The sequence below is a fragment of the Pomacea canaliculata genome, linkage group LG1 (genome assembly GCF_003073045.1).
Source record: "Pomacea canaliculata isolate SZHN2017 linkage group LG1, ASM307304v1, whole genome shotgun sequence".
Classification (NCBI taxonomy): Eukaryota; Metazoa; Mollusca; class Gastropoda; order Architaenioglossa; family Ampullariidae; genus Pomacea; species Pomacea canaliculata.
The window spans coordinates 35,236,960-35,253,720 of NC_037590.1; the positions used below are offsets into that span (position 1 = coordinate 35,236,960).

Below are 16,761 nucleotides of genomic sequence, written 5' to 3' on the forward strand. Positions count from 1 at the left end.
CATTCTAATTACTTACAACACAACATCTGTATAATCTCGTTGTCGAGTTCAGATGACCCAACACGACCCTAGCCAAGACGTCCATGGCAGGAAATCTCGACCACTCTCAAAACACACTTCAACATTATCTCACCAGTTACCACCAGCAAAGTCCTTCCTGGAAGTAAAGGCAGGGCACGAACCGAGTCCGGTTGTGTCAAGGAAAGAACAAAATGAAAGTAAATCAAGGAGGCCGGCGAGGTGTGTGATCACTTGTCACGTGATAACAGACGTGGCGCACAGACGAGGGCTGATGATGCTCGCTCCCAGAAGCCCCTGCACGCCGCAGCATCTGTGATACCCACACGTGCGTCTGATGCTGCTCCTAAATTGATGCTGACGCTCACATGCGAGGGTTTTAATGAACGTGGGTAAAATGTTGACTCTTCTCTCGTGCGCTCCAACGTTCCGCCTCTTCATTGATTGAAGCCAGGGTGACGTCATCTGCAGTCTAAAAGTAGTTGCTGTAGTCTGATGCTCACTTAAACGGAGGTTGCGGGGTGGTGGTGATGTGGGGTGGGGAGACTGGGAGGCGAAGCAGCCGACGGTCGAAAGACGTGTCCGGGAAATAATTAACTTGTATGAAGCTAAATTCAATATGTACTGTCAGGAAATGTCATTTGCACGTGACACGCAAACTGGAGCAGGTCACAAGCCTGGTCTGCAGAATATGTCTTGGAATAGTTTTGGGTATGAATGAAAGGAATCCTTCGATCATCAACTCAGATTTTTATAGCAGACCGCGTGCAAAGGAGATAAACCACGTGACACCCAGACAGAGCTTTGACGATTGTTTGGGGTTTTTTTTGTTTTGTTTGTTTGTTTGTTTGTTTGTTGTTGTTTTTGTTTTTGGTCCGTTTATGCTTAAATCTGACAAAAACAGTATAGCTGATATTTGTCTGTGACAAACGGTGGCGTGAATAGGACTCGTTGAGGTGTGGAGCTGATTCTTATGATAGAGTTGAGATAGAGCAGGGACTAATGATGTATCCTCCACACTGAATCTTACTCCCAGTCTATCATTTTACTTCATTCGTCATTCCTGCTCTTTCGCATCCTCACATAAAAGGAACCTGCTGAAGATGAGCCATTTCTAACATCAAAAGGTGGAGCATCTAGTCACGAATAAGAGATAACATTGATGATCTCATCCTCACAGTGGCGGAGGAAGTACGGTATCCGCCATGCTCTCGGCTTGCCATGCACGAGTCCATGATTCCAGATGTGCGTCCACACATCCCAGCTCGTCTTGGCTGCGTTCAATACCTTCTGTCTTAGCAAGCCCTTGTAGGAATCGTTGTGTACCTGCAGGCAGGAGGGGGGTCTCTTGTTTGTGTTCTGCTAGTTCTGCAGGTCGATAGCTACACTTGGGGTAACATTATCTCTGCTCCATAACTACCAACCCATTTGATTAGTGTGCTCCTCCATGAAGAGGCAGAAGGTTGATGGTTGGATTTTTGGGGGAGGAGAGATGGTTGGGATGTCATGAGTAAAAAGTTGAAAACATAAACCCTAGAAAAACAAAGTGGACAAAGTAGCTGCAACTGAATAAAGTGTTTGAATAAAAATAAATCTAAGATTTGTTAATATTTTTCTTTTGTTGGTACTGTTCGTTAAAGATATTTTGTCGGAAAAAGTTGTGACTCCTCATTGAAAATGTACCAACAAAGGTCAGAGGGCATTCAGGCCATTCTGTGTTTAATGCTTGGGGTATTACACAACCCACTAGATGGGTCTGTGCGGGCTGATGTTAGGTTGAACCAGCAACCAAACCTACATCATGGCCCAGCAACCAGCCCGGCAAACAGATGCCGCATTCAGAGAATTTACGAGCAGCATGCCCGTGATGCGATAGGAACCGTGGACAACCTGCTGTCTTTTGACGAACTCTGACCCGTCTATCACGTTCCTGCACAAGCATAGTCTCATCACAGAATTTACAGACGCGCCGTGAGTGTGATTGTCCTTCCTTGTGTCACACGAATGTTATCAAGTGCATGCATTACAATCACTGTGATCCTGCAGACTGGACTGATACACACAGCAGCAGCACTTCTGGTGCAGCAGCAGCAGCGAGGCGGAATCCGGCGCCAGGGCCATGAATTATTCATGCTGCTGCTGCTGCCACAATGACGGCGGGTGGGACGAGTCCTCACTTCTACAAAGACGCTCCACCCGGGGCCGAGGGTCGCTCCTGGGACAGCAGACCTTCGTGATGGCGGAGACATGCGCAAATTGGAAACGCCGGTTCCATTCTTTGCAGGCGGCCTCTGTTTTTGGTAACCACGAGATCAATGGCGGCCACCATGTAAACATTTTGATGTCTCGTGCTCATGGGCCAGGATCCCTACTTCCCGCAGTGTGGTCACGTGCTTAATACACATCCTCGTCTCGTCACACCCAGAAAATCAGTTGACCTTAAACCGTTCCCGAAAAACTTGTTCCTTTCTCTTTCGATGTCCGGGTCGCTGCAGCTCTTGCGGAATAACATTTCACGCCAAGCCTGTCGCATTTTTAAAAAAAAATGTCCTTGTTTGTTTTGCAAGCTTCGGATGATCCCGTGTCACTCAGTCCTGACAAGTGGGTTTGCACTGAAGTTGGCCTTTCTCTAGAGACATCAGCGAGTGGGTAAATATCTACAGACTTGAGCTAACTACGAACTAATATCCCTGGACTGCTGGCAGACGAATTTTTTTTTCAGTTAACTGCTAAAACGTGGTATTAGACGACAAAGCTTCCGGTTTATTCACATTTCAGATTAACTACTAAAACGAGGCATTAGACGACACAGCTTCCGGTTTAGTCACAGTCATTGTTCAGGCTCGCCGAGACTAACAGCGGAGAACTTCGCAAGAGGCTGAGCGTTGGTCTTGGCAGACAGACAGCAGTCCACCTAAACACGTCCGTGCTCTGAGAAACAACAGCAGTGCAGATGCTGACGGACCTTGTTGCCGTCATCTGGATGACACTCTGGATGACAGCAGGTCATCTGTTTGCGCGGGTACTTTGCGGCAGCTCTACAGCCCCCGGGTAGGTGGGTGCGGCGCTCGTCCCGCGTGGGGTAGGTGCGGGTGGCCGCTTCGCCACCCGTTCCCGTGTCAGCCTGGGTGTGTGTGCGTGTTGCGACATTCGCAGCCGACTAACGGCCACGCGTCGAAAGCTGCGCGTGCGCCTGATTGCGCAGCGGCCACGTGACAGCACGCAGATGCGTCGGCGAGTCGTGGCGGCACCGTCGTCAGGGTGAGGCGGAATATTGAGAAAGCCCAGTAGCTTAGTCAGAGAGAGAGACAAGGAAAAAAATTCTGTATTCTGTTGACGGAAATTTCCGCGCGAAGACTGCCGCCATTGTGGTGACGTAACCTCGTGTTGACCCACTTGTCCGTTTTTTAACGGACGTCACACAGGCAGACAGGAGGACAGAACACTTCTGCGACAAAACGAAAGGAGCTGCAGATGACTACAGCAGAAACCGTCCGACGACTTGTGACGTAGCAACTGCGCCGTTTCCAGCACGCGCGTCCCCGCTGTGTAGACCTGACAGGTGGCTCGCGCACGTTGCCGCAAACACGCAATTCGTCTTGAGGAAGGACATTTTATTTATTTTATTGAAGGTTTTATGTGTCGCGCTTGAATGGGAAACATCGACGACGGATGTCCGCCAAGACGAGAGGTGGAGCACACAAGTTGGACTGGATACATTAAGAGGTCGCTGGCTCACAGAGCAGCTGCGTGCGGTTGTGCAAACAGGGTGCATAGCCTCCTGTGACACCCGAGACAGGAAGGTTTGACGAACAAGGAGGGGTTGGTGATGTGTACCTTGCTGTGTAGTAGACTGGATGACTAAACTAGTACATGATGAAGTGAAGAAGTGATGGTAGGAGAACATTGAAGTGTACTTTGATAACATTGAAGTATACTTACCTGTGCAAGTTACCTGGATGACGTTGAGGATGATTTGCAGCAGACAACGGACACCGGGCGATTCCAGGATGTTTGTTCTTTCGGTTTTTCTGTGCGTCGCTCTGGTCGGTCGCACGGTACATCCTCAAAGTGCAAGTAAGGAGAACATGGAAGCACACACACACATTGTGAAGTATGCGTGAATGAGGATATAAGTTATTAATGCATCGTGTGTTTGTGTGTGTGTGTGTACTGCTACCCAGCAGGTGTTCGTTACTGTATCCAGGGTCTGTCTGTATGAGTGTCGGGGTTCAGCACTTGTTCAACTCTTATCAGACCAATGTTCTACAGTTCTGCTGGGCTATGTAGCTAACCTTAAAATTGAACTTGTGTTTAGATAAGCTTGTAAACAAATGTCTGCGTAGTTAAACTTCTCCGTCAGTCCACCCGAACCCTCACACTAACTGTTGATGTTCTCGTTTCTTCTAACACCTTGTAATGAAAACTAGATGTGTGGAGGTGTCGGGAGAGAGGGCAGACTTCATGTTGTTCTTCCATGGTTTCAGATAGTGTCTCGAAAAATGTATGTTAGGGGTATCTGAATGCAGGATGGGGAGGTAGTAGCGAACTGTACTGATGCTCCCAAGTTGTCAAACATGTCCACATGCAGTGAGCACGTGAGTGAAGGTGCAGACGGCCAGTCGGCGAACATCTGTCAACTCCTGTAAATCTGCGAAGACATATCTGTCGGCATGTTTAACTTTCACAGGTCAGGCCTGGCCTTTTACTCCCCCCCCCTTACTCCCACACTCACACACCCTTCTCCACCCCACCCCTTCACCACCCGGAGCTGCCGTTGTCTACCTGCAAATCTGCTGGCAGGTGAACAATGACGTCAGTATTGTGGATGTTGTTATCTCACTCTGTAAACTTGAGTAGGACCCTCGGACTGCTCGTAAAAAGTTGCTTTTTCTCCTCTAAAGCTCTTAAACTATCAGTAGAGTCGCTACTGAAATTATTTTAGGGTTGGGAAATAGTCGGGGGTAGGGGTGACATTCCGTCTGGACGCTCCACGTCACGTGTTGCAACAGGATGTTGATAACAGTCACCTCCAGTCTATATTCTTATCGTACAACTGATAGGACAGACGGTCCAAATAGTTGTGTACAGAGGTGTTGTTTGTTTTGTTTTTTTTTTGTCTCGAATTTCTTAAGTGTTTTATTTGTGTGCATGTGTGTTACGGGTGGGGGTTGGAGTAGTTTTCTTGTCTGCTTGAACGGCTGATATTTTGCTCCTTTTGTCTATTTTTCTTCAACAAAATTATGTGTATTTATTAACTAAGGGTTTATATTGTAAACCTGAGTTTCAAGGTCTATCACATTTATGCACATTGACCTTTAGCCTTTGGCTGCATGCACGTGGGGTACCTGCCTCGAGCACGCACACATTCTCTCTCTCTCCGCTACACTCCCTAATCTTTGACGGAAAAAAAATGAACAGTTGTCACGAGTTTGTAGTGCGATATCCCAGCAGACATTTGAAAGTGCAAGTTTTGTGGAGAACAAATGGCGAGGAAACTGCAGGATGGATGCCGTGTTCTCGTGCTCTGTAATCGATTTCGTACAACGAACATCACTGGGAGGAGCGATTGTGGAAGTACATCAGACCGTGTGAGAGCGCGCAGTCTGCAAAGGAAACATGGAGGAGATCGAAAATGGCGCGGCTTGGGACCCGGCATCCGATTCCACACTGTAGAAAACTGCCACGATTCTTGCTGAACATCAGTTGATGTTTGAGAACAAGATAGGTGAGTACTGGCTACAGACGATTCCACAATGCACCAGGGTCCACCAGACCTGTGGAGTCGCAGGTTGGACCTCGTGGCACGAGATGTATGTGTGACTCAGAGAAACACCACCACCTGTCTCCTCCGAGTTTGTTTTGGTACAAAGAAGATAAAGACAAGAGATGTCAAGAACAGACATAACGAGATAAGAGAACAGCGGTGAAGGACTACGAATTACAACTAAGTGTTGAGAATCGAGAACACCATGCGAGGAAAAGATAGAGGAATAAAAATAAACAAACACACAAACACGAAAAAGAATGAAGAGTAGAGAACGGTGGGTGCAGGACAAGAAATCGAATGACTTTTTTTCAGAGATGAGCTACACTGGTCATCCGGCAGAAAAAAAAATTCAGGTGCTATACACAGATGCGCCAGTAGTTAAGAAGGAGAAAAAAAATTATGGAAGAACCGGAAGGCAACATGAGAAAGAAGTGTCTGCAGAACAGAATAAGAAAACATAAAGGTCAGACGGCGTACAGAAGAGTCACACTGACTCTCGGGTATTGTCATTGAGCAGGAGCAGACATTCGTCAGAACTTTAAAAAAAAAATATTCCTACAAGCGCCACGTCATGCAAAGTTATTCCTCACACCAGGTGGTCACGTGGAGGAGGACGTGGAGGTCCTTGTGTTGCACCTGCACTGAGCGCTGGGCTTGCAAGTGGACGACCACAGTGTTCAGGTGTAGTCTGAGCTGTGTTCACACGTTGGGCAAAGAAAGGTGACAGTGAACGAGCGGTGACGAATGCCTGTTGCCAGACTGCGTTGTGTCAGGTCAGCCAGGGTCATTCGCCACCCATCCCCTTCAGCTGTAGGGCTTTTTTTTTTCTTTCTTTCTTTCTCGTCTTTATCAGCAGCAAGAAATCGTGGGCATTCTGGAAGCCTGTGCTGTAGTTTCTGCATACCTCTCTCTCTTGCGCGAGTGCGAGATATGTATTTATCTATTTATTAAGCAGGACGAGGAACAAATACTACTTTGGTAGGAAGGTCAGTAGTGCACAGGGCTTGTGTATGGAGGGCTGTATACATTGACCAGCGTGTACCAGGCTGCATTTTATTCTGTCAAATTTCATGTCTCTCTCTCTCTCTGGTGTATAACATTATAACATTTATTATGTCTTTGTATAATTGTATGTGTGTGTGATTAGAAGTGACTGTGCTTATGTATAGATTTTTGACATGTTTACAATCTGATTTACACAGACATTTTAAGAAGTTCCACTTTTATTTATTTCAGTACCCTTTAGGATTTTTGCACCTTTGCTGTAGTCATTGCGCTTAAAGCAATGAAAGATATGTCATGTTTCTCTCTTTCTGTATTCCTTCAATTTTACCTGCTCATTTAATTTTTTTAAAAAGATTGGCTGACATTCCTCACACGCAGGTAGGGGTCACAGTCCGGTGCTAGTGTAACGTACTCAAACTTCCCAGCAGGACTAAACGTCTCCGTTCAAACTTCCGATGGATTAATAAACATTTTCTTGGGTTTATTTATCAAAACAAGCTCAAAGCATATTGTGAGTTGCATAATTTTGCTTTTGCAATGTTATAATGTTTCGTCCTTTACTTTTATTTCAAGCAAAGTTCCAATCGAAGATTCACATGACCGATAAGCTTTATTTTTCTTCGCTTCATGACGAGTCGTTTGGTTTCGCTGCTGTGCCTTCGAATAGTACGCTATTCTATACCACGACCGATGATATTTTTAAAATATCAGCAAACTATTCGAAGGCACAGCAGCGAAATCAAACGTCTCGTCATGAAGCGAAGAAAAATGAAGCTTATCGGTCATGTGAATCTTCGATTGGAACTTTGCTTGAAATAAAAGTAAAGGACGAAACATTATAACATTGCAAAAGCAAAATTATGCAACTCACAATATGCTTTGAGCTTGTTTTGATAAATAAAACCAAGAAAATGTTTATTAATCCATCGGAAGTTTGAACTGAGACATTTAGTCCTGCTGGGAAGTTTGAGTACGTTACACTAGCTGGGTTCTAACATCTAACGGTCCACTAAATGTCGCGACTGTGACCCTGACCCCAGGATGCCCAGCAACCCAGGAATCATGAGGTCGACCTGTGACCTGTCACTAGTAAATTCACTAGTTGTTGGGTCCAGCTGTACTCCATCATCTTAACGACTGCCAGCTTTCCTTTAGGCCACTTATTCACATCCTGTACTTACTGACACCGACTAGCGAAACACATCTACAGGGGTCGTACCTATATAAGACAGGCACGAGTGAATATATACCAGTGTATTGAAAGTAATAAAGTTTTTAAAACTCCATATAACCAAAAAAGAACAAGTACATTCACACGTACCTGTATCGTGGTTAATGATTCTCTCCCCCAACACTTCCCTTTGATCTCTCCCTCCCTACTGCCACCTTGAGGATGGTGGTGATGACACTTTCAAAGTCAGGGTTATTGAGATCGTGTACAGGGGAGGAGGGGGACATCCAGGTAGCTGCAAAAGCACAATTGACAAAAGGACAAATCACCCCCAGTAATTGAGGACCACGCTGGAGAGTTGGGAGTAGACGATGGGTCAGAATTTTTCGTTTAAAGGGGTGGGATGAGAAAAGGGGGACCGCGATACGACAGAGGCTGGAGGCAGTTATAGCTAGGGGTGGTGACATCACACCCAGTGTGCCTTAATCTTCACTCCTTTTCTACTGTCACATACTTCACCACCATGTACCTTCCAGCTAAATGTTGCAGAGCTGGAGGAGAGGAAAATCCGGGATTTTTTTTTTTATATTCTTTTTTTTTTGGTTGTAAATAGAGGATTGACAGGCTGGATGGTTAACGGTGATACCACACCCAGTGGCTGCATTACTCCCTCAGATTAGCTGACTGCTTCGTGCTTCTTGTTGACCATCTAGTTTGCACGATGCAATACATCGGTCACCTGACCCCTAGAGAGTGACACTACATGTGCTCAAGCCAGTGTCCATTATTTTAATGACTGGTGTAAATGCCAAGAACCCCAAATGTCCCCTTGGTCACCTCCTTGTCTGTGATTATCCCCCAGTCGCATGCATCCCGTGCCTTGCAGTGCGGTCGTTTCTCGTGTGGAGTGGCGGCGGTGTGGATTACTTCACGATTTATGTTGGATGGGTCTTGTCAAAGTTTCCAGCGGGCACCTCCGTTGTTGCTTTTAGGGGAGATCGCAAAATCTTTTATGCAAGCAGCTTATCATCGTAAAAAAATTTCTGGACAGCGGTTGTTGTTGTTGGTGGTGGTGGTGGTGGTGGTGGTGGTGTAGGTGGTGTGTATGAGCGAGTTATTTAGAACTTTAAAATGTCATTTTAATTTTATTATGATGCTGTTGCGGACACTTGTTAATTCAATCTTCTTGAGGTCATGTGTGAGTCAGAAACTGAGCTTTTTAATTCGTGTGCGTGGGTGGGTATATGCCCTCACGCTATTTGTTATTTATGGTAACCTCTCATCAAGTACAACAGTAATTAACAGAACCAATACACTGATAATTCTCGGATTTCAGGCAATGAGACGACCTCTGCGTCCTCGGTGCCATCATTACTCACAACCGATGAGCTTAGTGGCATCCACACGCTTCCAACAACTGGGTTTTCTGGGGGAACTGCATCCAGCGATTATCCTTCACATGATGGAACGACTACACTAAGTTCTAATACCACCAGCGAGCAATCAACAACTACTGCACCCTCCCAACCCAGTAGCATAGACACATCGACTGATGCTACAACAGCATCAGTTCACGTCGGGACTAGTGAGTTGTCTCCCAACACGTCTCTTTGGGGGTCCTCCATGGCGACTGTCGCCGGGGGAGCGAGCTTGCCCTCGGTCAGCATGTCTAATGTTTCTGAAACGACAGCGACGTCGGGTACTTCCTCGCCAGGTCTAGTGGTCTTCTGGACATCAATCTCAGCAATGTACCCAACATCAGTCTCAGCAATGTACCCAACATCAGTCTCAGCAATGTACCCGACATCAGTCTCAGCAATGTACCCAACATCAGTCTCAGCAATGTACCCGACATCAGTCTCAGCAATGTACCCAACACCAGTTTCTGCTATTTCCACAGTAGTATTAGAAACCTCCGTGACTACAGTCTTAGAAACGTCCGCACCACTATTCTCAGAAGTGTCTACGTCTGTAACATCAGTCTTAATTGCTTCTACACCATTTCTAAACATTGACCATGACCTTAGAACAAGAACTCTCCACGGTTCCAGTCTCGACAGTCTCCACGGCACCTCCCTCTGGCATCTCCCCTACACCACTCCCGGGCATCTCGATGACGGTCTCAGAAATATCCACTTCACGAGTGGAAGCAAGCCCTGTGTCATCCTCAGGGCACAGCGCCAGCCTGACTGTCCCCCAGACCTCACCCACGAAAAGTGGCGTGCAGCCGACGACGACCACCTCCACCACCTCCAAGGCAGCGGCCAGCTCGGACACTCACGGTCCCAGTAGCGGGCTGTCCCCCGGCGGTAAAGTGGCTCTGGGGGTGTGCATCACCGCCATCCTGTTGGCGGGGGTCATAGCAGCCGTCGTCATCTATCGTCGGTGAGGCATCCTCATTTTCCATGGTCATTGGCGTCTTGTATCCACAATCATCATAGTCATGTCTTCGTTTTCTTCATCATCATCATCATCATCATCATCATCATCATCATCATCATCATCGCTAACATGAGCGGAGGCGGATGAATGTTGTCTAATCAGCGGCCTCTGTCAACAAGTTTGACAAGAAGACTTTAGCTTGTCTTACTCCACTGTTCCACATCATACCATGACTTGTCTCGGATGTGAAGGTCTCACCCTGACATTAAAGAATTTCATGTTTTAGAGGATTTTTTTCCCCGATGCTCAACATGTTGTTTGTGTCTTTGGTCTTGCAGGCGGTTCCAGTTAAGCCGGTGGAGGCTCGTGGACTCTGTCGCCTACAAACCGTGGTCCTATTCCAATGGAAGCTACCTTGATGACGAGGTAATTTGGACCTACTTTCTATTTATTTAGTAAACATTGTCAGAAAATAGCTTCGCCTGTAACTGCTTGTGTACTCTTTCACGCTTTGTTAACAAATGTCGACTCGCTGTGCTTCACTTGTCTAGCATTCCTTCACTCTTCTGGTCTGAATTTTTCAAAAAAGAAAACAAGTGCCCTTCACGTTTTGGTAGACGGGCGTCCAAAGACGTTGGCAGGTCATAGTTCACCCACCCCTGCCCTAGCCTCATAGTCAGACCACTGTGGAGAATGTTCTGGAGATTTTCTCGCACCACGTTGACGATGCTTGTTCATATTTGTTCTTTTCCCCACCTTCCTTCTCCACAACTATTAATGCCATAAATCTTTTAAGGTTTTTGGTAGATACTTCCTAACTTCAGGAACCTTCTGTAAATATGTAAATAACGTCTACCTTCGTGTGTATTTTAACCCTCCCCGTTCAGACCTTTTGTGATTGTAATAGTCTAGCAATCAGGTGTTCTTTCCTTACTGGAGGCAAAGACTAGAAATATTTTTTTAACACGTTTTGCTTAATTGGTGTTGTTGCCCATTCTGTCCTTATCTCTCCATTCCCCCAATCTCTCGGTCTCTACCGCTACGCTGTTTCTCTACGAATTGTGTCTGTATCTCTTTCTAAATAACTATCTAAATAGCATATCTCAATAACAATTTAGCGACGTCTGTCGGCAAGCGTGGTAATCTAATCACGGCTGTGGCTCAACAAAATAGCAGGTGGTTTTTTTCTCTCTCTCTTCCCTTCTCGTCCCCCCGTTCTTTTGATGCGCCGCTCCCACAATGCAGCAGGTCTGTATGATCCCCGAGGCCGCTCACTCGTCAGTGGCGTGGGAACCAGGAAGGGGGTAGGGGTGGGGATCCACCTCCTCAAAACAGATCCCGAGGGAGGGAAGAATGTGAGCGTCGTTCACTGTCATCATGGACTTGCCCCCCAACCCCCAGCCGAGGATCTTCCTGCGTCACTGCTCTTCTTTGTATCGCAACAATGCACGGCTTTCATTTTCTGCTGGCACAGCCGGTGACTGTTCCGAGAACTTGCGTGAGTGGAAGGCGGGAGGATAGCTGGGAGGGAGAGGGGAAAGAGAGAGAGACATGTACAATTGAAGAAACCGTTTACCATACATTGCATTTAGAGGAAGCAAGATGGCGCACCGCCTTCGCGGTTAACCCTTTTTTTTCCGCATATGTTTACCATATTGTGACGTCCCCGTCTCCCCATATTGTGACGTCCCCGTCTCCCCAAACTGTGACGTCCCCGTCTCCCCAAACTGTGACGTCCCCGTCTCCCCAAACTGTGACGTCCCCGTCTCCCCAAACTGTGACGTCCCCGTCTCCCCATATTGTGACGTCCTCGTCTTCCCCAGCTGTGACGTTCCCTTTGGCTTGCATTGAGTTTTCGCAGCTTGCTTTGCATAGTTCACTTGTTATCCATCATGCGGGCTTGGCTTCCTCCTCGCTGACAGGATTGTATTTATTTATTTGTCTTGCAATTAAAGGGTAGTTGACAGTAGACGCAGTCGTCCGTCTGTCACGGCCTTGATGCGCCTGATGCTGTGTTGCAGAAGGTGCTGATCAAATCAGCCAGCGAGCCCTGACGTGGCGTGCGGGTGCTCAACGATGCATGACAAGCCCCTGAAGTCGGCTCACTCAGGTGAAGTCAGCTAGAGCTCCATAACCCTGGGGGTTGGAACTTTCCACTGACCCGACGAAAGCCTTCTATACGTGAAAAACATCCGGGGTCCTGCTGTGACCGACATTTCAGGATGGTTTAAATAGACGACCGTTAAAAAAAAACATGGTGATACTCCTCTGCTGTAATGGCAGCGAGCATGGTTCGTGTTCACCCTCTTAAGAAAAGCATATTACGATCTGTTTTCCTTCAAACTGTGCCAAATCGCAACACAATTAAATAAATGTAAATCGATTGTGCAAGTAATGCCAGCCATTGCACCAGTTGATCCACGTCTAGTGATGTTTTCCTTTAGCCAGGTCCCAGCTTGATGGTTGTTGATGCAGGCCGACATCGGATCGTAGTTATTACCATGCTCATCCTCCGCCAGTCGTTGTGGCAGGTTTTGCTGTGCCAACATTGGCCTACAAGCTTCGTGTGACATGCAAAATTAAATTGTTGGAGTTTCATGATCAGATTTCGGGTATATCCCTGTATCCCACCGATTGTCACAAAAATCTGTCAAAATATCTTTATTTGTTTTTCTTTTTTTCTTTCTTTTTGTGTTTAAACCATCATCAAAGTACACTAGTCGCCAATTGTGATAAAGAATTAACACAGACTGATTAAAAGATATGACTAAAAAGAGGTGTTTAAGAGATTGTTTAATCGCTTAAATAACTAACCAAGGAATTAAAAAGCTTACCAGTCTGCCAATGTGCCTGTCTTATTCTGTCTTCCATTTCAGGTATTTCTGAGCATTTTAGGTATTTTATTAACTTCAAGAGTCACTATGCTGTTTCCTACAAATCTTCTATAATACTAAGCTATCAATTATGAAGTATTATAACTCAAATTGAGTGTGAAATTTAGAAATATCACCAAGAAATAAACAGATTTTAAAAACAAACATTTCGAAATGAAAGTTCAAGTGATAATAATGTTAAATAAATATTCCTGACTTATGTCAAGCAAGATTTGGCAATGTTCTCTCTAAGCAAATTTTATCGGGCTACATGTTGTCGGAGTGCTCATGGTTGTCAGAAATCCATTTAATTTAATTTTTACCCGTTTCTGTTTGCCACTAATGTTCAGAAACAAGAAGACGCATCTACTAATTTTATTTCCCACTTTAAAAACTTCTTTGGTCGTGTTGAAGTTTTATAAAGCTCAGCACTTTCAACAAATCGATTTCAGTGGCTTCCATTATCGATGGCAGATGATAAGATGATAGGGGGAGGGGATGTTGTACCTGTACATTGTCCCCAAACCTCCTGACGCCCAACAGGCGTTCTTTCTATAAATTGCTGGAAAATTATAAATAAACTGGAAACTAATCTGTTGGGAGATGTCTTGATGTACAAAGGTGCCCCCGTTTTTCAAACAGACATTGTCCACACCAACACTGGACCGTTGGCTGCTATGCCAGTGACGTATACGAAGAAGTCATGTGACATACAGCCTGCCAGTTGGCCATCCAGCTCGCGACTAGTGACTTTGTGTGCATCTGGTGTCTGATCGTCGTTGTGGCTTGTGTACTCGGCACTCAGTTGTCCTGTGGCTTCCCAGAATCTCTCTTTGTTCTGTAATATAATGTTGCTCAACAATGATTTGGATTTAATTACCATTGTCTGTAAATCAAACAGCTCACAAGAAGTGTATATCGATGTTGTAAATCTTGTAAAGCTTATTAAGCAAGCGACAGATGATCAAGAAAATAAATGAAGAATGAAGAACGCGATCGTTGTGATTTTTTTGAAAATATAAATAATGATGCTTCTTTTGTTAAAATGTGTTTTTTTCTCCTCAGAGTAGTTGAATAAAATGTTTGGAAGAGATTGTCATGAAGAATGAGGAGCAATGCCAAGTAATTATTTGTAGTGTGGGGGGGTTCGGTGGGTGGTATTGTGAGAAACGGGGGAGACCCCTTGGGATTTACAAATAATAATGTGTTGTATTTTCTATGCAGTCTACGTCTTGTCCTGCCTTTTTGTTTCCACAGCCTCAACTTAAATCTGTGGAATTCAGATGATGCTGACCCTGGTGAGTGTGCAGGTAAGCAGTTCATCCGCTAAATCATGTTACCAGTCAAATAAGGTTTCTTTCCTCCTCATCAAGCAGGAACAATTAATTACACAGATGTGCATTACAGAGTTTATTTTTAACAAATATTTTTTCGATTTAAAAGCTGAATCAGAACAAATGTCAAAGACTGATTATTATTGTTGGCAAGCCAGATATCAGAAAGCGCAATCAGGCGACGCTGTTATAGAATTCGATGAGTGACCCCGCCCTTTCATATGAACTATGACCCTGAGAAACTGCGCATCAAAGGGAGGACAAAACATCTTTGACTTGTGCAGACAGCCTTCCGGTAAAATAGTCGCAAACAAGGCATTTGGATCGTAATGTACAGTTCTGAGATAAAGTAAATAAAATTGGTATGATAGCCTGCGCTTCGCAAACAATATTCTTCCTTAATGATGGGGTGGATGCAGTGCTCTCGCTATCTACCCGAGTCCGGTCTTGACGTCTCGTACGTTGATGATCGGGCGTTTCCCTGCGAAGTCTAAGTTCATCCATCAACGTGCTTAACGAGCGAGAGCTTCGGCGAGGCGTGGAGAAGAAAACCCTACTTGATAAAGTCAAGATAAGCTGGTCTGGTTTGGTCATGTGACCCGGCACGACAGGGTACCTTGAAGGGTGGTGGACGCTGAGGTGGCCAGAAGAACTGTCTTACGAACCTCAAAACCTGGGCGTCGTTCTGCGCAGGACCTGATCACTATCTCCGAAAATAGTTTAAGTGACGGCCTTCGCTGCTACTGCGCCTATCCATGTGCCCCTCTCCCCTCACCACCCCTAGGACAGATACCAATCAATGACAAATAACCGACTGACGATAAGAAAAAAAAAAGGCAACTCACAAGAATACTGTACATTTATCTAATGTGCTGTGTGTGAGAGAGAGAGAGACCAAACTATTCCTGTGAGTGATAAGGATGACACCTAACCACGGGGATTTTTCTCGACTGTGTGACCTTCCTAGGTCGAGTCGCTATCATCTTATACTCATTTTGCTCAAGACTCGTTTAAGTGTGATGAAAAAACCAGGCCTGAGCCTAGAGGTCTGTATAGGTGAAGGTGGTGTATGGTGTATAGATATTTCCGCGTGCATTTACCAGAAACAGATGACAGTTCTTCACTACTGCCATTGACTCCGAGATTTCCAACATTTACTGATCGCATCGCCTGACAAAAAGACTTGCTTTGAAGCTTGACAACCACCTTCATTAGTGAAGCGCTAACTTCTTAGGTCTGGGTGCTGGTTACTGGGCAGTTTCAAAAGTACTATGGACTAGAAAGTATTTTGAAAAGCATCATTGGACCAAAGTGACAATCGAAGAGGAGCTCCGATTAAATTCAATCCACCCCTTCAGTTTAAAACTATGAAGAGTGATCGTTTGAGTGCATACTACAGTTCAGGGGTGGTGAATGCAGTTTAATCAGCAGGTGGGCAACGGCCCTTCTCCCAAATGTGAAGTGTTTTCAAAATTTTTAAAGTTAACCTAATTTGAAATTTATTAAATATGACAACGTTAGAAATCGGCATTATTACAAAGTGCAAAAATAAATAATGGGGCTGTCATGTCTGATGGAGCCATGACAGAGCATAGGTGGTGTCTGATTTAAATTTGGTAAGTGAACACCCTCATGTATGCCTTCTTTTCCCCATTTTCACTAGGTTTGTTTTGTAGTCGCTTGGTGTGGGTTTTGGTACATCACCGGCCTGCTGCATGGTTTAGAATTGTAAGACCAGCCCACGAAAAAAACCCAAATTTACCCACCCTTGAGTTAGATGATAACGGATGATAAATCTCCTTGAAAGACTGCCCTCAACCCATCAAAAAAAAAAACACAAAACAAACAAAAAATCTCCAAATTAGTCCTCCTGACTCCTCGGAAGTTACTAATCACATACCAACACCACAGAGAATTTTGTTAAATATTTACTGCATACAGTTATTTTCATGATAAAAGTGACAAATCCATATTTCACACACAAAAAAAACATTATTTACAATTGCCTTTCAACATTCTCTTGTAAGCAGTCAGATCAGTGCAATGTGCACTTCCCATGAGATTATCATATTTGTAAAATATTTCCCGTTTTTCCTAATATTTATGCTTTGATCATGCATGATGGGCAACATAGACAAACCAATATAAAGCACAATGACTGGTCAGCAAGAGGGAAGGGGGATTCGTGCCAGCTTCTATTCAACTATT

The 16,761-nt window shown here is 45.2% G+C and overlaps 1 protein-coding gene across 1 annotated transcript; it reads left to right on the forward strand.

The window, feature by feature from the left end:
- Window positions 1-9,954: 9,954 nt before the first annotated feature.
- Window positions 9,955-13,043, forward strand: LOC112569573 (putative protein TPRXL). The gene is made up of 3 exons (XM_025247392.1): window positions 9,955-10,349; window positions 10,685-10,772; window positions 12,368-13,043. Exons 1-3 carry the CDS (start codon window positions 9,982-9,984, stop codon window positions 12,398-12,400), a joined length of 489 nt encoding a protein of 162 aa, XP_025103177.1. The 5' UTR covers window positions 9,955-9,981; the 3' UTR covers window positions 12,401-13,043.
- Window positions 13,044-16,761: the final 3,718 nt, after the last annotated feature.